The sequence below is a fragment of the Phalacrocorax aristotelis genome, chromosome Z (genome assembly GCF_949628215.1).
Source record: "Phalacrocorax aristotelis chromosome Z, bGulAri2.1, whole genome shotgun sequence".
Lineage (NCBI taxonomy): Eukaryota > Metazoa > Chordata > Aves > Suliformes > Phalacrocoracidae > Phalacrocorax > Phalacrocorax aristotelis.
The window spans coordinates 19,661,730-19,688,050 of record NC_134311.1 but is presented as its reverse complement, the minus strand read 5'-3'; the positions used below and the strand labels follow the sequence as shown (position 1 = coordinate 19,688,050).

Genomic DNA, 26,321 nt, shown 5'->3' with positions numbered 1-26,321 from the left:
AAGATTAAACTTTTAAACCTATTCACTCATTAAATTGTCAAGATGGAAGATATGGATGCAGGTTTGGCTTACTGAGCACATATATGACTGGGTATTAATAAACCTGAATCCTGCACCTTGACTAAAACAGTCCACTAGTTTCCTCACTTCTGCATCCCACCTGGAACCACAGGAATAGAAACAGTTTTGGGCAAATTTGGGCAAAATTATTAGCATAACTTTATCAGTGGTAAAAAATGATGAGTGAAACGAAGTTCATTAGTCATTTAGAAGTACGTATTTCTTAAAACCTTTTTTGCCAGTTATTTTCTTTATAATGAAATGCAAAAATTATAGGTAGCAAAGACAAACTTTTTTTTAGATATATGCATATGTTTTTGCACTCTTTAAGAAACTGCAAACAGCTACAAGAAAAGCCTGCACAAGATGGTGCCTGACTGTTAATCTCTGCACAATTACATACAAACTTGCAGTGTGAAAACATCCATCTATGACTACTACTCAGCGGTAGTCAAATGAATTTTGAAATTTTGTAATTTATGCACCCCACATGGACACATGATAACAGCTTTCAAGGATTATCAGCAGCTGACAAATAATGTAGGAATTAGTCTTGAAAAGAGTCCTGTAAACTATCTTTAAAACTATGTTAATTAAAAAGTGTTCCTTGTCTGAAAACAAAGATACAAAAAAAAAAGAACATCCACCAAGTTTATATGTTTGAATTCACACATGATGATGTCTCCTGTCTTAAACAATGTTTAGAAAGCAACAGCAAACAGTCAATATAACTAATTGACTCTTTGATCACTAACAAGCACATACGTGAGCCCTCAAAGACATGAAAGGCGTGGAAGCATACGCAGATCAAGCTTGACTGCAGGTATAATTCCTCAGCTCTCATCATGTTCATACTCTGTGCAGTGTTTACATAGCAGAAATACATTACAGTGGTGTTTCCTTGCCTCTTTAAAAAAAGATCTGTAGACCATCTTGAAGAGGGCTGCCACAATGGTTTTCTTTTACAACCAAATAAAAAACAGTTGCATTCTAAGCGCTCATTATTATTACTTCCTCCCATTCTATTTTTGTTTACGGGGCGGGGGGGAGCATCTCCATATGTTCTCTAATTATTAAAAAGTCTTACAGAATCTGCAAGAGTGAAGGCAGGACAAGTACAAAAACCATGAATTCCCTATAGGGTTAAAAACACAGTACAGTAAAATAGTCAGGCTCCATCAGCTCAGACTGAAATATACCAAGACAGGAAATGCCAAGGTCTTCTGGACTTCACTCAACTTTTGGGAAAACAAAAATTACAAAAAGAAATATTAATGCACTCACCAGCTTTAAAAAAATGCATTAAATTCCTCTTGTACAACTTACAGAAATTGTAAAATGGGAAAAAAGAGTAGGGATTGAATTGTACACATTAAGGAATTTGAATGTTTACCTATGACTATTTATTAGCAGCAGTTAATAAGATTTCTTTGTGAGATAAATTTTGAAACTGTAATGCAGACCTTTCTCCAGTAAAGCTTAGGACCCACTTATCTTTTACCCTTCATTATTACAAACCATAATTATTAGAGTGGTTTGTCTAAGACAGAAGATTTTAAAACCCAAGCTGCCAGAAACCTGGTCTGCAAACAAGGAAATTTTGTATAGCAGTCTGAGGGCAGAAGTTTTGTTCTGCAGGAAAATACAACAGTGGCACTATTGAAAAAAACAGCCAACAGAAGCAGAAGATAATTGTATGAGCTAGGGAACACACACTATTCTTAATCTAATTAAAAAATAAGGTATTAAACACATTCTTAATTTTGAAGTATTGTCTGATACAGCTCCTGGAAGAGATTCATGGGCTGGAAATGCAATTGAACCTAAGGACTGTGAAGATTCAATATAGACAGTGATGGACAAATGGGCATAGAAACTATGGAGTTAATCTTGCAATTCAAGAATATATATGGAAGAAGGATAGACAGAGGAAATGTTAACAACAACAAAATATGTCTATGACAACATATGACTATGAAGACAGTAAAAGAAATGAGAATAAACAGAGCTATGAAACAGATTTACTATGTTGAGAAGCCAAAAAGAAAAGCCAATGAGCATGAGATGATGGGATGGTGAGGGAGAAGTACAGTCAATCTAAAAAGCAAGAAGATATGGAATTCACCAAGGATACAAAGCAAACAAGGAAAATTTGGGTGCCTGAGATGACCAGCCAAAAACATGTGCAGAGTTACCAGAAGACAGAACAACATGCTAAACCCACCCCAAAAAATAAGTAAATTAAAAACCCAAACACCAAAACAAACCCCAAAACCAACAGATGCCCAGTTTTACATTCTAGGAGATTGACTACTGAAAAAATAAAGACAGGTGTGACTGATCAGTAAACCCCTACCATGGAAGAAGGCTCAGAGATGGGCCAGGGCAATGTGCCCCTGAAGCTCAGGGAATAATGCAGGTGGGACTGATCACAGCTGTTGCAAAAAGCTGACCTGATCTCAACACCAAGGGGACCCCAAGGTGGCCTTTGCTTTAGATAAACAACTATCAGCAGCTGAGTGAATCAACTGGTGATGTGTTTCTCCCTGAGGTAATTAAAAGAGAGAATGTCTCCCTGAGTTAGCCAGGTCAACATGGGGCAGGGGTGTAAGTGGCTCAGCCCAACATAACGACTATAAAAACATAAACAGCTAACAGAAGAATTTCAAAGAAAGCAATGGGCTTGAGCTGGCTTTAACCCACATATGTCTTCCCAGCAAGACGGAGGATGCCCAGTGTCATGATGACGAGCATATTAGAGAGCCTGGTAACATGAATCACATTGCTATTGTGATTGAACTGTCTATTGCAACTTGCTACATTCTGCTACCTGTAACTTATATTTGTATTTTTTCAGTGTGTTTTATATCACTCTGCTAAATCAGAATTCCCCTGTAACGTCAACTATCTTCAAATAAGTAAATCTGATGTTAAACACGACACCCTCCATATGTGGAATATCTAAAAGAACCTAGTCAGAGAGAACTGGACTCTTGACAACAGGTCAGTTACATGAGGAGCCAAAACACAGAGAAGCAAACTCTCCAGGAAGATGTATGAAGTACATCTGACTGTAAAGAATATTCCTAATTTAAAGTGGGACACAAGGAAAGAAAGACTAGTGAGATGGCTAATGGAGGAATACTCATTAAAGGAGTTTTTTTCAAAAATTGTCGCTCACGTAGTCTAAACAAAAGGTTGAGATGACACAGCTCTAAGTAAATACAATCAAGAGGTTGATGGCTGCCTTCTGAGGCATGGATATAGGCCAGTTCCAGATCATGGGCCAGCAGTCATGCTTAGCTAGTATGCAATTGCTGTAGGGAGCTAGAGCGCTGACAACATCCCCAGCTTCTTCCACAGTACCTTGCATTTTGGGATTTTTTTGACCACACAGGCTGTGTCCTCTGGTCTCTTGCATTGTTACAGAGTGAAAGGAAGCATTTTGTAGCTGTTAACACTTCTGTTCTAATGCAGACTGACCACAGTGCTATCAAGGACTGGACTCAACAACGCAGACAATCCCTCTATACCCCGTGTTCCCACAGTGGGAATGGCAAGGATTTTTATTTTTTTGGTCCTGGGTAGAGGGAAGGCAAAAGGAAAGGAGAACTTTTGTATTCTCTAAATCACAAGGCCCTTCCAGCACTCAGATCCCCAACTAAGTGGAATGATTTTTAAAGCATCCAAGAAATATCCACATTCCTATGGTATAATGACATCTGAATGACAAAAGACTATATTTCTGTCATTATTTTTAAAATTTCTACCTACCTACCTGTCTGGGCCTTACAGACAGCAAAGAGTTCACTGGATCTTCAGTTACCAGCTGTGCTCCACAGCACTTAGCCTTCCAAGAAAGATTGTTTTCTTGTGCGACTAAGGTTTTTAGAAGAGGATGGCCTGACTGCATTGGTTACAACAGCACTCTTAATATATGATGAAATTATGCTACGGCGTGTTTACAAGGCCCTTTAGGAGAAATCCTAAGGCCAGTGAAATTGGTAATAAACCCCCCAGAGTTCATCTGTTGTTAAATTACACCAACACGACATTTAAAAGGTATACCTACCTAAACTGTTATTGCTGCTAGTTGGCCAGGAAGCTATCCTATCCCTTAATTTTTTCTTTTTACAAGAGTCATCCGATATCACAGAAAGCTCCACTTCCTCCTTCCTGATTTCTCGTACCAGTTCCATGCGGCACTGACTAAAATCCTGGAAGGAAATTTTTCCATTTTCATCTGCTCCCAGCTGGTGCATGATCTCTGCGACAGATTCCTCCATATTCAGCTGGCGGCACACCATCAGCAAGTCATTCCTAAGGATATTTTTAGAGGGAAAATGGGGGCAGGGGAGGGATGAAGGTGGAAGAAAGGTTGGAGAAGTGGGAACGGAGAAGAAAAAAAACAACAATTTAGTTTAGAAGAAAAGGAGTACTAACTCTGCCTAATCTGGAAATGCATTAATGCACACACATTTAAAACCAATAAGCCAGCTATTGTTTTTGTTAATCCAACAGAGGAACTACAGGGTTGGAAAGAAATTACAGAAAGACTATGGAAAAAGAAGGGAACACTTTAAGTATTAACCTCTATTTTCATGCTATTATTAACACCTACTAGCAGAGACGGACATAGGGGAGAGCTGAATCCTGCTGTTGATCTTCACAATATCTTCTGAAAAAACTGACATAATAAAATTTTAAATCATTATCTTCTGACTAGATCAATGGCTACTTAGATTTGCATTTGATTCAGGGCAGGCCAAGGAAATTTCTTTTGCCACTAAACAGCAGTAAGCTAAGGAAGAAAAACACACAAAGGACAAAGAAAACAGCAGAAAAGAGAAATAGTACTTCTGTTAACTGTCTTCAAGCCTGTCTCCAAACATTCTGACTACATAAACCTCTTGAGAAGCTCGCTTCGTCCAACTGTTTAATGAAACTTACAAAAGGGGGAGGAGGGAAGTACTATGAAAAATACTCCAGCACTAACTCCAAGTGGCCAAAAGACAGCTGCAACCAAATCAACATATACATACAGCATATGATACATGTACATATTTGTACAATGTGCTCTTAGGAGAGATGCATGTAAACATACTCTCCAGGCAAAAAATTCAACAACATTAAGACCAATGCCATTTTCTATTTTGTGTGGGGAAAAAAAAAAAGCTCAAGAACACACCTTAGGCTTAATTTCTGGTATACCACTAGTCTCAGGAGAAAATATTCTGAGGGGTTTGCTCCCCCACCACTCTTTTTTTCTTTTTTAAAATTGAGGTAAGATTAAGTATTTTGAAAGAATTCTGAACAGTAGCAGTGGTTTAAAAAAAAAATCATTAATCAGAAGTTGATAACTAAGTAAAGGAAGGTGAATAACTGTCAACAAGTCTATTCAGAAAAAGAAGGCACTGGATGTGAATTGGATATGAACGGAAGTGGCCTATTAGACAAACACCTGATATTCTCCAACATAGGCAGATGTGCAGCTCAGTGACATTCCTCAGTCATCTGCTGCCTCAGAGACTAAATCAACCCATCAGAAAAGGGAGGGGTTTTTTGAAGATATTGTCGTACTGCCTTTTTTCAAAATGTAAATTACTAAAAGCCCCACTGCTGTTCTTAGGCAAACACAACTCTGCAACTGTAAACCCAGACCAAATAATCTGCCTGAGTATACAGAGAAAGCACCTCTGCTCCTTTCCAGATGCTCACAGTTTTCATAAACAGCAGGAGACAAAGTTGATAGGCTCAAGCCTGCCTTGTTCTGCTGCTACTCAGAGAGACTCAGCCACCAAAAAAGGGAGAGTAAAAAGACCCGCTTTCATCCATTTTTCTTCCTGTTCCTCTCCCACCCAGCTCCATCTCACTTTAGAGAGGAAGAGGCATGGGGAGAGAGAAGGAAACAAAGATCTGCCTTCCTTCACTTGCTGAAGAAGTTGTTTCAAGATTGTGTTTGTCAAATGACAACTAATAACATTCTAAATAAAATGTGGGTAGTTAAAAAACTACCACTACTTCACCACTCTTAAATTTCACTGCATCTTTCCTGCCATCCTTTTTTTAAAATACTTTTTGAGTTGGATTGCATAATACTACTACACTGATTCATACCACAAAGAGTATGAATATGTCATGGCTTCTTCTAAGTATTGCTTATTTTTATGTTGTACAAAACCTTTCTGTAGGAGGAAGGAAAAGGAAATGTATATTAGTATTAGTACTATGTGAATTTTTAGGATATTTAGTAGTATTATTATTTCATGACTAATATTTGAACATCATTCAGAAGGTTTCTGTGAAAACATGATACAGTTAAATACCTGAAGTTCTTGCATGAACAGTTTCACTGAAGTAACTTAATACCACAATCAAGCTCCATCTGTTCTAAAGAAAAAAGCTGTACATCAGGTGGAGCTTTGTAAGTCTGTTCCATGCAGGAATTCCAGAGCTGCCCCAACAGACTTCTTGGCAGAGATGTTCACAGTAAAACTGGAGTGTAATAATAGTAATTACATTATGGCCATGTATTACAGCAAAAAATAAAGTAAAATTGCCACTTGTGACAAGTCATAACTTCATTATATGAGAATTAAATTACAATACATAGTACAAATGTGATTGACACTTGCAGTTAAAATTTTATTCAGAGTTTTGCTCTTAGCTTTGAATCTGGTCAATAAAAAACAAATAATCTTAGCATAGCTCAGTTTTCCATTTTTAAAAATAAAGACAATAAAAAACTATCTCACAAGGGTGTTGCAAAGGCAAATAAGGTTGACAGAGGATTCAAACTTTCACAAGCGGAATGATACAATTAAGCTATGTCTACATTAACAATTTAAAGTGGAGCTAGGCTGAATTCAGATGCTATATCTAAATTAACTTTGACAGCAGTAGTGACATGGTAAGACTGATAGCAACTGCTTCAGGCACTGCTTCACCTACACCAACAAATCTATGAAGAGCTATTTACAAAGGAACTATTGTACACTTACTGCCATGTGTTCTCGTATAACGGATCAGATACAGCACTGCAGATTGAGGGACTCCCCAGAGGAGCACTAATTTTGAAATAAGCATCAGGGAAATCAGTGTAGAGCGATTCTACCAGAGGTTTCCAGGACAAAGTTCTGCTGCACTAGCCTCAGGAGAGCTGTTTGGCCACACCGTGGCACTGGTGGCATGCCTTACACAGCCCCGTCTGTGACAACCGTAAACTTCCATCTCAATACAGCCCACAAAGGACACCTCCAAGTCCATACCTGATTCAGACAGTCAAAAGGTGCTAAGCTTTTCTTCCTGTTCTGCAAATACGAACTGAATATCATTAGTATCACCTACAGCATGAGGACACTGCCTGAAGCAACCTACAGAAGTGCGAGAAAAGTTGTAATGAATTCTGAGGAAATATGTAATGAATTACAAAAACCAGTAAATTGGAGACTCCTTGAGTAAACTGAGGACTACAAGCACTACCAAAACCAGATTTCGCTTACACAGGGTACATCATACAATCTGAATTACAAGAGTTTTCCTAATCTCCATCTACAAACATTATCAAAAGGATTTTTAAGTAAAGAAGAATATTTTCATTTTAAATTCTATAAACATTCCCATGTAGATCTGCTGGAGTTTCTCCATGTAACTATCTACATGTTGGGAAGCAACTAACTGGAGCTTCTAGTCATTTTAAAAGAAACTTGTCTCAAAAGCATTCTGAGATGTAATAAAAGTAAAATACTTGGGAACACAGAATTCCACAACCAGTGATTATGACACCAGAGGGTCCTACTGCAGGTATCACCCTTTAATAACAAAACCAAAGAATCCTCTTTTTTAATGAAAATAACTTTATTTGTAAAATAATCTAACCACCTATTTTGATTCAACTTTTAAAACCAAGATAGCTGTAAAAGTCTCTCCTAGGACACCAGTTCAATACAGACAAAAGCTTATCTTTGGCAGAGAGATGTACATAATTCCAGTACAACTGCTCTTAAACCTAAATATTCTCTATTCTGTGGAAGTTAACTGACATCTATCAACTAACTACTACAAAATTTGGATCAATTTTTATGGTGACAGACACACAGGAGACAGCTGGGAACAGGAAGTCTCTATGTTAGAAAACCCACTCAACCCATCTAAACATATTTCAAGTGAATTCTCACCTGTACTCAAAGGTAGGAATTTTTCAGAGTGCAAAACGTTGGGCATTTAACATGTAACATATGAACACCTGCCACCCTGTTACAGAACTGTTTTATTAAACACTGTCGTATGATAAATCAGTCTTCCTCACCTTAAGCTGATGAGTCCTTGGAAGAAAACAAAACAAAACAAACAAACCAAAAAACTAGAAGACACAGAATAGGCAGAGTTTTTTAAAAAAAAAAAAATCAGGATTACAGTAGATAAGAGTTACAGGACTAGTTACGTTTATGAATATGGTAATTTGTAATATGTTAAAATATTTAGAATTGTTTTAGTCTTGCTAAGGTTTAATTTCTCTTTTTGTGCCCGGTTTTCTCTTCAGTAACTCTACTCAGTTTTGCCCAGGGTACACAACTGGAAATCAGAATCTAGACAGTCAACTTTATTGCTTCAATTGTGGCTAAAGTTTAGTGCTTCAGAAACACAGAAAGCAAAACACAAACCACAACAAAATCGAAACTGTAATAGGTCACATAAAAAATAAAGCAACCTGGACTTGGATCTGCTGACTTGTGGCCAGCAGATGGAGAGAGGTTATCCTCCATCTCTACTCTGCCCTACTGAGGCCACTGCTGGAGTGCTGTGTCCAGTTTTGGGCTCCCCAGTTCAAGAAGGACAGGGAACTGCTCCAGCAAGTCCAGCAGAGAGCTACGAAGATGATCATGGGACTGGAGCATCTTCCTTATGAAGAAAGGCTGAGACACCTGGGTTTGTTCAACCTGGAGAAGACAAGACTGAGGGGGGATTTCATCAGTACTTATAAATATCTAAAGGCTGGGTGTCAGGACGATGGGACTAGGCTCTTTTCAATGGTGCCCAATGACAGGACAAGGGGCAATGGACACAAACGGGAACCCAGGAAGTTCCAGCTGAACATGAGAAAAAACTTATTTCCTGCAAGGGTGCCAGAGCAGTGGCACAGGCTGCCCAGGGAGGCTGTGGAGTCTCCTTCCCTGGAGACATTCAAAACCCACCTGGGCATGTTCCTGTGCCCCCTGCTCTGGGTGTGCCTGCTCAAGCAGGGGGGTTGGACAAGATGATCTTCAGAGGTCCCTTCCAACCCCTATCGTTCTGTGATTCTGTGACCTTCCGTATTATCACTTTCTATTAACAGTCTCAATAGACAATATACCAAACATGTAAAAAACTCCACATAAAAATATATATCAACTGATATCAATGCAACAACACAGGCTCTAAACCATTTTTCATTCAATGAATCAGAAAGATATTTTGGATTGAGCATGCTTGCTACATGACATTAAAACCTTTCTCTAAAATACATGATCTGGAATATTTTTAGATTGAGGAGATAAACACTAGAAGAAAAAATAATTTGCTTAAATATAATGTTTTAATTTAACTTTGAATTAATTTCACTTTCATTGGAAATACATCAAACAAACAAACGTACCACTTAACAGGGTTTAAGGACGTGTTAGCTGTCAGGTCAATGATATCTAAATTTTGAAAACAGTCAAAAAGAAGGCTAAGGAAGCTGTAAAGCTGAACTCCTGCTGCCACAAGAAACTGTTCTTTTAGTAGGAAAATATAAGGTTATTCTGTCACAATCTGTTCTAATCATTTAGCCACCCACCTACCACACCAATCCTTCAAGAATTGTTATACATTCCATCTTCTTAACTCCTACTAATGCAGTTCAAAAACGCTGGATTTCTCTAACAATTAAAAAAATGAGCCTAACTTATAACTTGATATAAATTTGAAACATTTCAATTTTCTCCCCCAAGAGAAATTAAACACAAAAATACTGTCATACATACTGCACGCTATCATAACATTGGGCAGTTAAACATAAAAATCAAGCATACACATGCACACTCTAAAAATTACAACATAATGTGTTATGGGAGGTTGTAATTTTTTATTTGCATTTTTTGGCTGGTTGGTTGGAGTTTTTTTGGAAGTGGAAGATCAAACTTAAAACAAGTGAAACTTCTGTTAAGACACCAAAACAGTACCCGTAACATAGGCTTTTTCTTTCCTAGAACAGCCATACACCCTGCTGTACTGTACTCAATTTTACCTTGGTCACATTATTGCTTTGGTAAGCATGAGGAACTACCTCCATAAGCATACATGCACACTGCACAATACCTGCAAGGGGTTGCCTCTGAGACTGAACAGAACTAGTGGAGTAATTTTCCTGTTCTGTTCTCACATTATGTTCTACCAAATTTATAAAGGAAGTCTGGTAAGGATAGTTCTACAGCCTTCATGTAACACCAAGAGTAACTATATATTTACTTAAAAGTATTTAAATATTCAGCTACTAAAAAGGTATGGTCATTTTTCCAGGAAACACTTAATCTTTCCTTATGAACTTGCAGTCTAGGTGCACAAACACCTTTGAAAAAGAAAAGTCAAAATTAAAGACGCACCCAAGTACCCTAGAGGCGAGTGAATAAACAAACAACTTAAGAAAACCTGTTCCACTCAGTTGTGTTGTGAGTCATTTCTAGACCAATACTGTAGATAACCAGTGATCTGTTAGAAGCATTAATTTAAAAAGGACTAACTTGGAAATGCCTGTCTAATGGAGCACTCCGTAGCATCCCCAGGAAATGAAGCTGTAAGAAGTTGCTGATATTAAATATATTCTGGAATCACTGGAGTTAGACCGCTTTTATCCTTGGTAGGAGCATGTTGAATTTAGTTCCCTGGTGTAGCCACCAATCTCCAGAGCACCTCCTGCTGGTTACTTCCCCGACTGGCGTGTTTCTGGGGCTCATGCTGAAAGAGGGAAGGGGCTTTTAGGATGCAAAAACAAAAGTTAACTGTTCTGTTGCTGAATGCTTATCCAGCTGAAACTTAATTGTTGTGGAACACTTTTCTAGTCACTGTGTAAAATAATTAGCAAGGAGGCCTGGAATCCACCAGCAAAGGACAAATTCCTGATGAGGATAGAAAATTGTCTCAAGAACCAGCTAAAACTGACTTTGCAGTTTGGACAAATGTCAAGGGATAACTGAGTCTGCGCAAAACCAAAAGGTTACTAGCAGTGATGAAGAGCAGCCAGCAGCCTTCATCTTTACGACCCTCAACGACCACCATGAGGACATACTGCGCAAGCTCAGTTGGGAAAGATCTATGGAAATAACTTTTTCTGGCTAATTTTAGCACGAAACGGGGAAAGGTCATGTATATGTATAGGTGTATTGGGAAAGCTTATGTATATGTAATGCTTTACTGTATAAATCCAAGACAAACTATCACGTGGGCGCGCACAACTTTGGTGGGATACCCCCTGTACTGCCCAGTACTGAATAAACATACCTACTTTACAGTCTTACAAATTGAGGAGTCTGCTTTCCACACGTCAATGCAGTGCCCCATCTACTCTACCCCTCACAGCAAGTGAAGACCCTGGCTGCTTAAATCATGGAGTTACACCAGTCCCCTCGCTTTGACTTTTCTATGAGCAACTGCAGGCAAACAACCCTGGAAATAATCTCAGAATTGGTTTTTTTTATTTCCTCAAACAACTCAGATTTGCTACTCATACTAAAAGAGTACCTTCCCGAAATACCTGATTTTGCTTTCTCATTAAGAAGCTGTGGGCCCTTGCAAAAGAGAAGAGGAGAAATCTGGTCTGAATGAAGGCTGCCATGTCACAGAAAATGCTAACAGAAATGTCTCCCTCCAGCTAAGCATCCTCCAGACTTCTACGTATGGGCTTCAACTATGTGGCCTCTGCACACTTCAGCTGGTATCATTGCCTTCATGAAGCTTGAAGACAAGCAAGACGAAGACTTCCACGTACCTTAAGCACATCCTTCCCTAGGAATTTCACCATGTCGGATTTGATCTAGCAAAGGCAACACCTGTCTGAGTTCTCCAGCTTCCTTTGCTCTGTTTTCTACTTCTCCATACAAACAAGCAAGAATCTGGGATATAGTAGATCAGCTTGCTGCTGGCAGAAGCAATGATCCCACTCTCCCACCTGTCTCCCCACATCTTCCTCCACTAGGGCTGTCTCTGCAGGCTGTTAAGCCAGCACAAAGCTGTCCATAATAAAGGGAATAGTTTTTGTTTACTTAGCTCTGCACACCAGTTCACTACAGAGGAAGGTAAGACAGCACTAGGCCAATAACAGCACTATGCCCTTCAGAAGCAAATTAGCTTCCCATTTACCTGTATTGTTAGACAGCCTGCTCATTTTCTTCACTTTCCACAACACAGTGTCCTGCCAGGACAGGCAATCACATCTCCACCTTTGTAACACAGGACCAATGGCAACTCTCTTACGTTGAGACCTTCAACTGACAGAGCAATTCCATCACATTGACCAATACTCAAAATTCACACAAATTCATCCATCAACAAACGTTTTAAAACAAGCTGTCTTCCAGCTCACTTGTTTTACTGGATGTCAATGAAAGAACCTTCAGATAAAAGGTCATCATCTCATTCTTACAACTTGAAGTAAGTACAGATGTACAGCTGATAAACTATAGCATCACACGAAGACTACATAGACCAACACTCATGTAAAGTTTTGGGAGGAAAGTTGAGAAAACAGCCACCAACAAATGCAAACCGAAGTACAGGTAGATTTCCACTGAGCTCAATCTTCAGTCAGATCATCCAGAAGGCTCACAGAGTGACACCTTTTGTTCAGAGTAGAGGATAACTCTAGCAGAATTTTAGATGGGGAAAGAAATGGCTAGATAACATGCCCTAAGGCTCACATGAAGCAGCTTGTACAAAATGGTTATTTCTCAATCTCTACCAACAGGAGTAACTCACTACAATTCCAAAGCTATCTGATATACCCAGACCACATAAATAACAGAGAACGTATTACAGAAGCCCTCTGTACTACACTCCGATCTTTGGCAAACAAAGCATCTCAAGGTAAGCACCCAAATATAGAGATCACTTTTGAAGGTGACCAGACTAGAAGACTATGTCCACTGCTCCATCTGTAAACATGATTAAAACAATTTCCTCACCTACATGTGGTGCTAGAGGGAGAATTTATGTAGTTTTGCATTCTACCTAAGGCCTGATAGGTGTCTTGACTTTACAAAAGAGAAAAACAGTTCAGGAAAGTTCTCTAGCAGATACAGCAGTCCAGTAGACTAGGAAAGGAGACAATCATCCATGTTAGTTCTTACTTAGCATGCTTTTCTGAAGAACTAATTCTGAGAACTAGCAATGGCCACAAGCATGAAATTTCTGTTCCTCTAATCAATTTACATTCAGAAACATGGGAATTCATTACCATTACATCCTGGTTTCGGTTGGGGTAGAGTTAATTTTCTTTCTAGTAACTGTTATCCTCTGTTTTGCATTTAGTTTGGCAATAATATTGCTAACACCCTGATGTTTTAGTTGTTGCTAAGTAGCACTAACACTAGTCAAGGACTTTTCAGGTTCCCATGCTCTGCCGGGTGCACAAGAAGTTGGGAGGGGACTCAGCTAGGACAGCTGACCCAAACTGGCCAAAGGGATACTCCATACCGTATGACGTCATGCCCAGTACATAAAGCTGAGGAAAGAAGGAGGATGTTCAGAGTGACAGCATTTGCCTTCCCAAGTAACCACTACGCATGATGGAACCCTGCTTTTCTGGAGATGGCTGAACACCTGCCTGCTGGGTGGGAATCAGTGAATGAGTTCCTTGTTCTGCTTTGCTTGTGTGTGCAGCTTTTGCTTTACCTATGAAACTGTTTTTATCTCAAACCATGAGCGTTCTCCCTTTTACTCTTTTGATTCTCTCCTCATCCCACTGCAGGGAATGAGTGAGCAGCTACATGGTGCTTGGTTGCTGACTGGGGCTAAACCATGACACTTTATCAGTCTCAACAGTTACCAGTTTCCACAGACTGTTTCACGTGCAAATACTTTAATAGGTATTTTTTTATTTTCCAATTCCCTCAATTATTACTAATTTTGATGGTTTAACAACACAGAAGCTATTACTACCTCAGGTGCAGATCATTCTGACAGAGTCATTCAGCATTTCCATGTCATCTTTTAAAGGAAGAGGTAAAGCAAGACTGAAGTTACAGCTTCTGAGGTAATAACGAGGGCAACTATGGACCCTCCAAAGAAAGGGCAAAGAATGAAGAACTATGAACTCACAGCAGCAATACGTGGGCCTGGCAGCTGCTGTTAGGAAAGAAGGCCCTAAGTTTAATAAAGTGCATTCATTCTCATCACTACTATTCATACATAGAAAGACTGATAAATTGCTGTGTAAACAGTTAATTCCTTACATGTGTATTTGGGACAGTCAATACATTGTCAAACAAAATGAATTCTGTTTCAAGAGTATTCTTTTTGGTTTTACTCTCTAGTACTAGGGTCTACACTTCATCTACACTTAAAAACCACTTTTTAAATGAAGGTAAAAGATATTCAGTAACTCCGATATTGTTACTTTTTAATGTAAAGTTCCATTTCCTTTTACTGTCCCAATACTCTCTCTTTTTCTGTGTATCAAATATATTGTCAGCACAAGGCAAAAGTTGCAAAGGAGACATTTCAACTAAGCTGATGGCTTTGGCAACTCATGAATAACGTGGGGCAGGATGGGGTGCAGAATAGGCACATGAGCTGGACACAACTGCTAAAATGCTGAGGAGCAGTACTGTTGATATGGGATTTGAGGCTTCAGCTTTAAGATCTCTGTCATCAGGAAGGGAATTCACAGAGATGTTTTTTCATGCTACATGAAAAGCTGGGAAGACATAAGAACATTGGTTGACATTTGCTAGTTAAGGATTTTTTTTCTATTTTTTTCCCTCAAATATGAACAAATGAAAGCAAAATGTAAACATAAAGTTGAAAGTAAATGAGGAGGCTGCAGTGGGGGGAAGGTCACTAAAACAGACGACAGTCCCACAAGGAGGTACTTACACCACAGCCACTGGGTTCGGCATATTTGGAATCTATATGGCGCTATATGGGGTCTTGCACATTTACTTGATTATCCTACAAGCACAACAGGCAAATTGCAAAACTCAGCAAAAAACCTCTTAAACAGTGGAAGACAGCCAATAAAGTTCTAGCAGTGGAGAAAACACATCTGCCTCAAAAAAAAAAAAAAAAAAAGACAAGAAAAGGTGGCCATGTTCACAGGGAGAAATTAGCCCATATATGGAAGGAGAGAGAACAGAGGAGCACAGCACTGACCACATTGTGCCAGCAGTTCCACTATGCTGAGCAGCAGCAGGAAAAAGACAGGGTTAACAGCTGACCAGCCCCAAAACCCTGTATGCTTTATTCAACCAGCTCAGCTTTTTACTTCACAGCTCTGTCCTGGCTTGGCTACCTCTCACAGGACTACTGCAGGCACTCAGCCTACACCACTACTCCTTCTCTGGGAAAGCAGGGGGAAGGTTCCTTCGGCAGTCAGTCAGTACCTCCTACCGTGGTGTGCATGTCTCCCCTGGTTTCATACTAGATACCCACAAGACTGCCAGTCTGTCACAGGAACTTCCAGAATGGAAATGTGTGTTTTATAGATGGCACAATAAATGCACATTCTACTCATTAGAAATAACTTAAATGGCGTACTCTGAACACCTATGTCAAACTGTTAACACAAACTGCATCTCATGACTTGTGAGAACAGCGTGTCCATTTTTGGCTAAGGCTGTCATCTCCGGAGACAGAACTGGTGCAGGCAAACAAAGGTCCGTTTATCAACAGCGAAGTGGAGTTTGTCAATAGAACCTCTGCCATTCTATGCTTTCCTTTATGCTGCTTACTAGTTTCAAATTTTGCTAGAACACAGTATCAATTCAACCTACAGACTCCACCACATGGTGGGAACTACTAGGAGCATAGTTTTCCTTAAGAGGTAGTCTGGTCTTTGTTACCTAACTTATCCTTTAAAATTACATAAGGGATTTCACTGAATAACCTTTAATAGTATATAAATACTGTTTTGTTCTATTCAACATAAGAAAGTACTGCTGCAGGAAAGCTCTCAGAAGAAAGGAGACATTAAATGGGCTCATTACAATTAATCATTACAGCTCATTACAGCTATGTTAATTAACATAAAAGGTCATGCATGCGAACTGTTTCTATGCTAGGATGAATTCCACATATGTACTATTTATACTAAAAGATGCATGTGAACATCCACAGTAAAAATAAGGTGGATTTGAAAAGCTATATATCCACAGCGTAACTATTTTTCTCCAAAAGCATGGCCATTTGAAGCCTACGGACAACACACAGGCACAACACTAGTTGTGTTAATCTCTCTCATTTACCAGCTGAGACCCCAAGAGTCTAAATGAAACCCCTGCTGTAGTTTTATACCTCTTATGGTCATGAATTAACTTTTAGAGATGTTTCTTAATTCAGAGCATTTGGAGTGAACCACGTTTAAAAACCAAGCAGACATTAACTAGAAGGATCACAACTAAACCCCAAGCTTGAGTTTCTTACCCCCATCTTGTGCCAACACTAAAAGTCACACAGTCATGTAACGAGACAGAACCATGAATTGACCAAGCTGGAAAGAAATATTTCTTACTGAGCTAGTGTTCAGCCACGGCAGCTCTTTGACTGAACAAATTCTAGTGCAGACAGAGTGAAACTTCAGGACCATGCACAGTGGAACAACTCATTCAGCAGCATAAGCTGACTTAAAAAAAACCCATGAAACCTCCACTTACATTTCTCAGTTCATTTCGTAAGGAGTGCAGGCACCTAGCCTAGGGCTATATATTTGCAAGAAAGGCCAGGTGCCCAAGCACCTTGTGAGGCTCCTTGCTCCCCATCCAAACATGCATGACCTGTTGCTTGAATCAGTTTCAGACACTACCATACCTCAACAGCTCAAGCCAAATAATTTTTTTTTATTGTTTTAGAATCCATCCACAATGGCCAGCAAAATACTTGCACGTGGCATCCTCAAACTGGACAAACAATGGGAGACAAAGAAATACTAGGAGTTAACCACCCACTGGCAGAACTCTTCTTTCATCCAAGTATCTCCCAAACCAGTCAACCCATCCATTAATCTCAAACTATAGGTTTTAGCAAATTAATTCTGAAAACTTCTAGGAAGTCTCTCCTTAGAAACACTAACTAACCAACAGTGGTTAAAGAGGATGCTAACTGTCTTGTCTGCCATAAGCAGAAGATGCAATCACACATGAATGAGACAAATTCAAGTATTTACTGTAGTGCCAGTCATACTGCCCTAACAGCCACCACTGGTTTCTATGTTATAAACCCAGGGCTATAGATTTGCTAGAAGGGCCAGGCACCAAAGCATCTTGAGAGGTTCCCTGCTCCCCATCACCCTTGAGATGAGATTAATAGCATATATTAGTGAAGTTATAATCTTTCAGAATTGCCACCAAGGAACCCAAGAAAACACAAGGCAAAATTTCCCATTTAACAGCTACTTCTTTTCCCCCTCCAGGGCCACAAAAGGGAAATTACTGATTTTAAAGAAAGGTTCAACTCTCTTACAGCAATAACCCCAATAATACAGTATTTGCAACAACCTCATTAAAAAACCAATAAAAATTAATAAAGATAAAAAAACAACTTCAGCACTTACAAGTCAACTGGATGGTAACTTTCAAAGGGATCAGAAAGTTTGACAATTGTATTCTCAACTCACTGTTTGCTCAGTTTTTCCACATTACAATATACCCAGACATCAAGCTCACAGGAAAGAGAATACATGTAACAACAAGCCTGAGATATATACTTAAGTCACTTTTCCCAGATTACTAATGCCAATGAGGACAGAAAAATTGAATAACCACACATGGAATAAATGTGTGGAATAGTTGAATAAAACACATCAATTAGCTTCACTAACTTTAAAACATTAATAGCTCCAGCTAAAATGTTTTATTATACCCCTTCATGTGTCTGATGTTTACATAAGAACTGGACAGCAAACTAATTAAAAAATAGCAAAGGTTCAGAAAATTGAAGCTTAAATATATTCCTTTGTGTATTAGTTGTAACAAATACAGACTTCGAAATACCTAAGCCTTTAATGATATTGATTCTTGGTATGTTTCACAGATACATTTAATACACAGATATATTTGATGAAGCGATACTTCTGTCTTCATCCTAAACTAAGCATGCAGGGTGTCTTTCTGGCTTTTCATCTACATCCCTCCATCTGTCTTCCCCCGTAACTTATTCTTTTGCTCTGAGAGGACCTATGGAGGACAAAGTTAGACTAAAACCCCACAAAATTCTATACAACTGTGGAACCATTGACTGAGGCAAGTCCCAAGAGAAAGAGAGAAAACAGACTACCATCATGTAAAAAACAGCACAGTGTTTCCACTCAACGTCTTATTTGGCATAAAGTATTGTGCTGTATTCATATAAAAGCTCTCCTTCAGTTACATGGATCACAGACCATGTGACAGCTTCCTAATGGAGATAGATGAAAAATAAAATTACGTCTAGGAACAGAACCTGGAAGCTGAAACTGTTTTCAAGACACACTCAAAAACTAGTGTTTTTTGCAAGGACAAAGTCAGTTTTACCAAGGTTCAGGCATTTTTTTTTTTTCTGGAATTCCCAAAACTGAGTTGCATGAAGCTTTCAGGTGGATGAAGAAAACACAGAGGAAACAGTCTAAATCTCAAGTCAGAATAAAATCTTTTACTGGGGTCTAACAACTTTTCCAACTCCCTGGTAAGAACAGACCAGCAAATGCAAAGAACCAGACTGAATACAAGGACTAAGCAAAGCCCTGTCCCCACCTTGGTGACATTTTGCAGACTGCTTCTAAATGATGTTCTCTTGTTAGCTGGATTGTGGCCAGACTTAGGACTGCACAGTACTGGGACCAAACTGCTTTTGAAATCTGGAACTCCAATGTCTGCAAAACTCAAAGAACAATATTACTTCTCTCACAAGTCTTCAAAGGCAGTGTTTAATTTCCACCTGTTCTGTTACAGAGTTGGTCTTTTTTTAAACCTCTTGCTTGTAGAACAAATGGCTTTATCATTCCCTAGTCTCCTGACTGAGCACTCACAGCAACTTCTACTTACACATTTTGCTCCTGATGCTGCCTCCAACCAGCATAGAATAGCCTGCAGGGATTGGAAAGCATCTACATGCATAATACTAACGCATGCCCAAATGAAGTTTTCAGAGATCCCGACTGCATGTATTTGCATGGGCTCATAGATTATCACCTTATGGGTAAAAGTCATGTTTTACCACCATGGGGCTGCAAAACTACATGTACAGTATGTAAAATCTTATGTCGTGTCATGGTTTACCCCAGTCAGCAACTAAGCACTTGTGGGATGGGGGAGAGAATCAGAAGAGCAAAAGCAAGAAAACTCATGGGTTGAGATAAGAACAGATTAATAATTAAAATGAAATAGTAATAATGGTAATATAATAATAATGATTATGATGATGATAATAATGATATAATTATAATTAAAATGAAAATAACAAGAGAAAGAAATGAAGCCTGGAAGAAAAAAAAAGGGAAAAAAACTACAAGCAATGCTACTGCTCACCACCCGCTGACCGACGCTGCTGGTCCCCGCACTGCAATTGCTGCGTCCCCATGCCAACTCCCCCAGTTAACATACTGGGCATGACATCACATGATATGGAATATCCCTTTAGCCAGTTTGGATCAGCTCTCTTGGCTGTGTCCCCTCCCTTCCCAGCTTCTTGTGCACCCGGCAGAGCATGGGAGGCTGGAAAAGTTCTTGACTAGTATAAGCACTACTACTACAACAACTAAAACATCGGTGTGTTATCAACATTATTTTCACACTAAGTTCAAAACACAGCACTATGCCAGCTACAGTGAAGAAAAATTAACTGTGTCGCAGCTAAAATCATTACATGCCTTCAACAGTGAAACAGGCTGATAGAACCTTTGACAAACCTGCCTGTGTATGTTTGTACATTTACAGAGTTTAATATAATTTTAGAGGCAATTACCAGGTTAGAATGGTCTCCAGGTGGCTACTAGGATATGTACATATGAATGATAGAAAAGCTCCGTGTTCAGATCTTTTTCCAAAGTCTATATGTTGGGCTTATTTCTGAAGAGGCATCATTTTAACATTACTCTTCAAGTCCACATTATTACACTCACTCAAGTGCCTCTGCTTACCTTTCCCCCCATTGTCCCGAGACTACCTATGAAAGGAAAATAATTTAACTTTTGGTTAAGCTCTGCTGTGATTAAAGAAAGAAAATACAGTGACAGGAAAAGCCTGCTCATGTTTTTTCCTATACATTTTCTTGTGGCTACCACTGTCAAAACTGCTTTGGTAAGTACAGCCTTTGAGAAAAAAGGCATTTTCCTCTTGTCCACAGAGCTGTTTGCACTCTGCTTGACAACTCCCACCAACACTGGGAAATTATTAACTGCTAAACACAGAAATACACAGCAGAAAGGAGGAGTCTGAGAGCCTTATGGCCAGGGAATATAAATATTCTTTACATGATTGAAGACCTTGACATATTACAGTCATCTCCTTGGGAACAATGAATGTTTCACCTCAACATTAACACAGCACGCCTCTGCACACTGAAGAGTAGCAGAAGAGGTAGGCTAGCAACCATACAAGGCCAAACCTCTGCCTTCCTCAATTCTGGCAAAAATTTAACAGTTACCCTATTGATGACTTTGGAACTCAGTACTTAACTGTTTAGTTCTCAATAAATACTTATGTTAAATACTATGCACTTGTTTCATTTAATTATTTTATTTACAGGGCCTTTCAGAAGTTCGTCACAATTTACCCCACACCAGTAGCTTGTGGTTTTTTTCCCCTTCATAACAATGTGCAGCACAGTTCTGAGCTCATCATTTACTCATCTTCTATGACATTCAGATCACTACCTCCATTTTATGTACGAATTTTAAAACATACAATGCTTGGACAAGACCTCTGACAATGCTTTGGATGAACCTGATTTGTGGTTTCATGTGGAGCTATACCCTACAGTATACTGTGTCCCCTTTGAAGAGCTGCAAGGAGAAAAGTCAGACTACAGTCTTAGGAAACATCTATATCCACTCCAAACACTTTACAGTAATTACCTATTTTTAAAGATGAGAGTAGAAAAAGGAATAGCAAAAAAATTGTTTTGGAAAAAAGTAATTTTACTACTACATTTTAAACACAAAAATCAGGGGCATTTTTGTCATTTCGTAGTTCTGTTTCAAATATGTTCTCTCCTGAAGACCCAACAAGTCAAACAGGACAAATTATGTGCTGTTATACTATAATCAGTTAAAAGTCTGGCCCACATTCAGGCAAGGCAATGAAGAGTAAAACATATCACGTTTTATATAAGGACCATATGTTTTAAATAATTAAAAATGTAAATAATTATTTTTATTCCAAAATTCTCCAGTTATAAGCCCACTTTCTACTCATCTATTGAAGAAGATTCTAAGGCTGTCAGTTCAGGCGCTTACGTTTCTCAGCAGTACTTATTTTACTTACAGAAAATTGCAAGAAAAGAAAAAAAAATTTTAAAAAGCAAGTATCCTGTCAATGGATCTAGTTCAACCAAATAAATAAATTATTTTTACATGAACACTAGTTTCCAACCTGGATTACAGCAATAAATACTTTCACAGTTTCTTCCATGGCTACAAAAGCCCAGTTTATTTAATTATACACCAAAAATTTTAACTGGATGTCAGCCTGAATTACTAACCTGATATGACACAGTGTATGTATTTGAGTCTTGTATATCGCAAATAACAGCAGCACAACAGCCAAGGCAATAATCTGGCTGGTCACAACCCACGATTATTTTATTCCTTATATTTAATCGGTCATTTTGTGCATTAACAGGTATCTCTTTAAATGTTAAGCACAGAAGTTCAAGCACATTAGCAAAAGCAGTGAGCTAAAAAAAAATCTTAATGGTAATGGCTGTGGTGGAAAGTAACAGAGGGCATAAAAGCATAAATTGCTTCCCTTAAGAACACAATGAATAGATACATGCTTTGTCTTCTTGAAAATACTTTTTTCTAATAGCATATGGCTACTACATGGAGAAACACTGAGGGGGGTGCCAAAATACACTCAGCAAGAAAGCTAGAAACGCCCTATTTCTGCAGCCCATGAAAAAGGGAAGTTACCAGCTTGCCCTTGCAAAAGTTTTGAGTTCCCAAAGCTACCTACCACTAAGACCACTCAGATAACGGAACAAATCTAACAAGTTCCTTTTAACTGCTTCTGTGAAGGGCTAGTGAAGGAGGCAGTCTTTCAGCATGTCCTTTTAACAGGCTGAATAAGCTCAATACAGAATCAGTAGGTTTATGGGGTTTTAAACATCTTACTCTACTTTTACCAGAGATTTTCTGTAAGGCATTGACCCCAGTGTAAAAAAAAAATCTGTGTACACTGAAGAAAGTCTTTTCAAACAAAGTCTATAAACAGAACTTCATTGCATTATTGTTAATGTGATGACAATTCTCCCTTTGAATTAAACATTAGCTTTACCTTTCTACTTCATAACCCTAGAAATTACTTATCCATGCTTAAAAGTTAAAAATCAGAAAACTAGCATGCTTGTAACTTAATGATTTTTTTCTTCACCTATTATCTCCATAGCTCATGCTTAATTTTTTAAGCAGAAGTATTGCCTGCAGATTCAAAGTCACCTTATTTAGATCTTGCAGTGTTAGAATAGAATAATCTGGAAACCCATTTAGTGACTTCTGCAGTGATGATGAAATTGTTATGCGCTAAATGGAACTCCAGTACAATCCACATATAATAAAACTACAAGGCAATTAAGTTTCTAAAGAAGTCATTAATCTAGCCTGCCACCTGTAAAAACCCAGCATGCTCTCACTTTCCTGCCTCATAGCAACCTAAGCCACATATGCTGACCTTAAAAAAAAAAAAAAAAAAGCAGCAGCAGGTGTCCTCCCCTACATACGAACCCTCTGGAGCTGAATATATTTTTAACTGTAACATCAGATTTTGAAGCTTTTCAAAGCACACAGAACAAAAAGCAAAACAAATGAATGCGATTAGTATTTTTTCAGTTAACAGCTTTTGTTAATAACAACAGAGTGCAGCTACAGCTGCAAAAACAAAGTTCTGCTGTATACAGTGTTTAAAGCTGCCTTTTGGTCCCAGTAAGGCTGATCCAGCTGATCTCAAGCATTCAGAATTCAGCTTTAATCATGGACTGCTTTGCAGTTGGGTTTTGGTTTAGTTTTTTTTTTCCTTTTTATTTTTTTTTTTGTAAAGTTACCTGTCATTGTTGAAGTATCAGAGGAATGCCAACACTTTCAAGATGTTAAAGTAATTAAGTAACTAGCATTGATCCGAAAAGAAGCAAAAGCCATTTCACTACAAACCAAGAAGTTAAAACTCCCATGTTTTCCTAGTACTTTTGTCTAGCTAGATGTTGCAAGATTTCAATATGCACATGTCAAATGCATGCTCAGAGACACAGGCTTAGCATTTCATATCCTATAATTCAGTTTTCTCTGGGTTATAACCACCAACAGCATACACTAAAATACGCTTTAGCATATTGATATCATCCTAACTATTTAGAGCCTGAAAATTAATCAGTATCTCAGGTGAGAGCCTGAAAATTAATCAGCATCTCTGGACACGCTCCTCCTCTCCAACTGTGCCTTTACTTCCTCGCTATTATTTGAAGCTGTTTACAGTTTGATGCACAACAAAGCATTTCCACAGCTGAGACACCATGCTACTTCATTAGGAATGCAAATAGCTCTTTTCCCTATGCAATATGAACTAAATAAACATGCACACAAAATGCCTGCCTTTGCTGTAAGAATAAAGATCTTCTCTTCCATAGCAGCTCTGGGGTTGGAAAGAAAGGAATCTTACAAACTGCTGCATGTGTTACACACATGACTGACCAAGCTTCAGCCCTGCAAGCAGAAGAGAAGAGATATTCATTTTGAAAGATATGACAACTTAAGCTGTGTAACAGCTGCAAAACTGCAAATTTCAACCCCACTGCATTGAAAATAAGTAAGTTCTGAAAAAAGAAGCTCAAATTAGGAAAAGGTTGTAGATCAGTCCTAGTCCACAAGGAAGCAGATGATTTTACAGTGCTGGCTTCTGTTTTCAGCTCTTTATACAGATGCCCAGGCATTGATTGCAACGTTTAACCTGCTGTAAAAGGCGCAGTAACGTGCAGAAATCAGCCTACCATCTCCACTGGGGCTACATGGAAGGCAACAAAGAAACTGTTGCCCTCAAAGATGAGCATAGGCAAGTCCAAGGAAGCAGGGGACAGGAAAACCAAGCTAACGGCCTGTATGAAAAAAGTAAAAGCAGAAGCAAGACTTGCGAGATTAAGTTTAGCATAAAAGCAGATGTAACTCTTTTGTCTTTAATTCATTACACTTAAAAAGATGCAATTACCTAAACACTAAGACTGAAAACAACAACAAAATCCCAGCTGCAATACTTACAACAGGGATGCTGTGTGTCCACGAATCAGAAAGAGCCATCTGTAAGGCTATGGTGGTGCATACTACAAATATATCCAAAAACCACTGGGCAAGTCTGCTCCTGCATAAGCCATTGCCATAATATAGATCATGATGAAAACTGAGACACTACACAAAGCAAGGAACATATTCCATTTACAAGACTGATTACCCAGGCAAGCTAATGAAGTCAAGAAAAGTAAATGACTCCCTCTCATGTCAAAGATAATTCGTTAAATATTCATTCACTACTTTCTCACAAATATGGAAACTTAAGGGAAGACAGTAATTTATTACACTATGTTCTCTGATCAAGGCCATACCAGTTCTGCCTTGAAGGCACAACTCCCTTTTGAAGCAAGGTATTAGCAACCTTCAGCAACAGACCCACCATCTCCTGAAGTACATTCAAGCACTATCCTCCAGGCTTTATTTCCATTTCCTACTGAAATCCCATGTCCCTCCTCAGACATGTCATGGAGTTTTCAAAGCTTTCAACAGTGTATTCAAGCACATGCAGAAATACCCATTTTGAAATACAAAGAATACAAATTTGGAAAAAACTTAGGCAATGCAGCAAAGTCAACCAGAAAGAAGCAGCTTGTGTCATGATAGCATCTCTCAACTGTCCATATGAAGCACTAAAACATTAACATACCCTCAGTAAGGTCTCTAAATTATACAGATGTCTGTTGAGTTTAGATTGCAGAAAAGCATCACAGCAGAGATCAGCGAGTGTGCACTGAGGAGGGAGCATACGCTTTAAGTGAGCATCGTAAGTTTTCAGACATCAGAATAATGCCCATGAAGACAGTAAACAAATGCAAAGAGAATTGATCTTAACACTTTGGTTGGAAAGCATATATTTTCAAAGTTTACATTTCAGAACCACAGCTGTCAAAATAATTATTAGACTGGGAAAAAGAGTTGTTTAGATAAGAAATATCATGACCCTTAAACTTTATTTTTGAAGTGACTGCCAGCTGTTACAGATTTTCAACAACTTTAGCTCCAGTGAGAGGACAGTGGGGGCTGAAGTTTACTTAGCCTTTTTTTGCTGGGTCATATTCTTAAGTTTCAGGTTAGATGACAGAAATTCCCTCACTCTGACTCAGCTTTCTAGAGGCGTTTACTAACTGCAACTAGCATAGGTTTCATGTTGAAAATGCAAGTTCCCACCACCTCTGGCAAATCTCTGCTCTAGAGGTTCAGTACTTGTTAAATTATGGTGTGACCAAAACACACTGCCAGTGGCTTCCAGATAGCTGGAAATCAGCCATAAAGAAATGTTCATCTATATACTGCAAACATACAAGCTTGCCACTTCCCCCTCAAAACCGATCAGCCTGGGTCACAATCCCCAAACTAGGTGGGGACCAGCAGAGGAGTTTAAAGGAGATTGTACAGCAAGGATAATGATAAAAACACACTAAAAAATAAAATCAGATGATCTGGGAAATCAGTACTTATTTCTTCTTAGATTACCTGTAACCAGTTTTGCTTACTTGCAAAAATCACCTGCCTAGCGCACCAGGCGATAAATCCACGCCGGTGAGAAGGCGTGCCCCTCCAGACCTGG

General features: G+C 38.8%; 1 protein-coding gene across 5 annotated transcripts in view; it reads right to left on the bottom strand.

Moving 5' to 3' along the window:
* MCC (MCC regulator of Wnt signaling pathway) overlaps positions 1-26,321 on the bottom strand; it is a 237,769-nt gene that overhangs the window by 204,239 nt on the left and 7,209 nt on the right. For 3 of the 5 annotated variants that reach the window (XM_075079290.1, XM_075079289.1, XM_075079288.1), the window contains exon 2: positions 4,133-4,380. The exons of the other annotated variants lie outside the window; for them this stretch is intronic. In XM_075079290.1, the coding sequence (XP_074935391.1) occupies positions 4,133-4,367 (235 nt within the window). In that variant the 5' untranslated portion in view covers positions 4,368-4,380. The remainder of the gene's footprint in view (positions 1-4,132; positions 4,381-26,321) is intronic. 5 annotated transcript variants of the gene reach the window in all.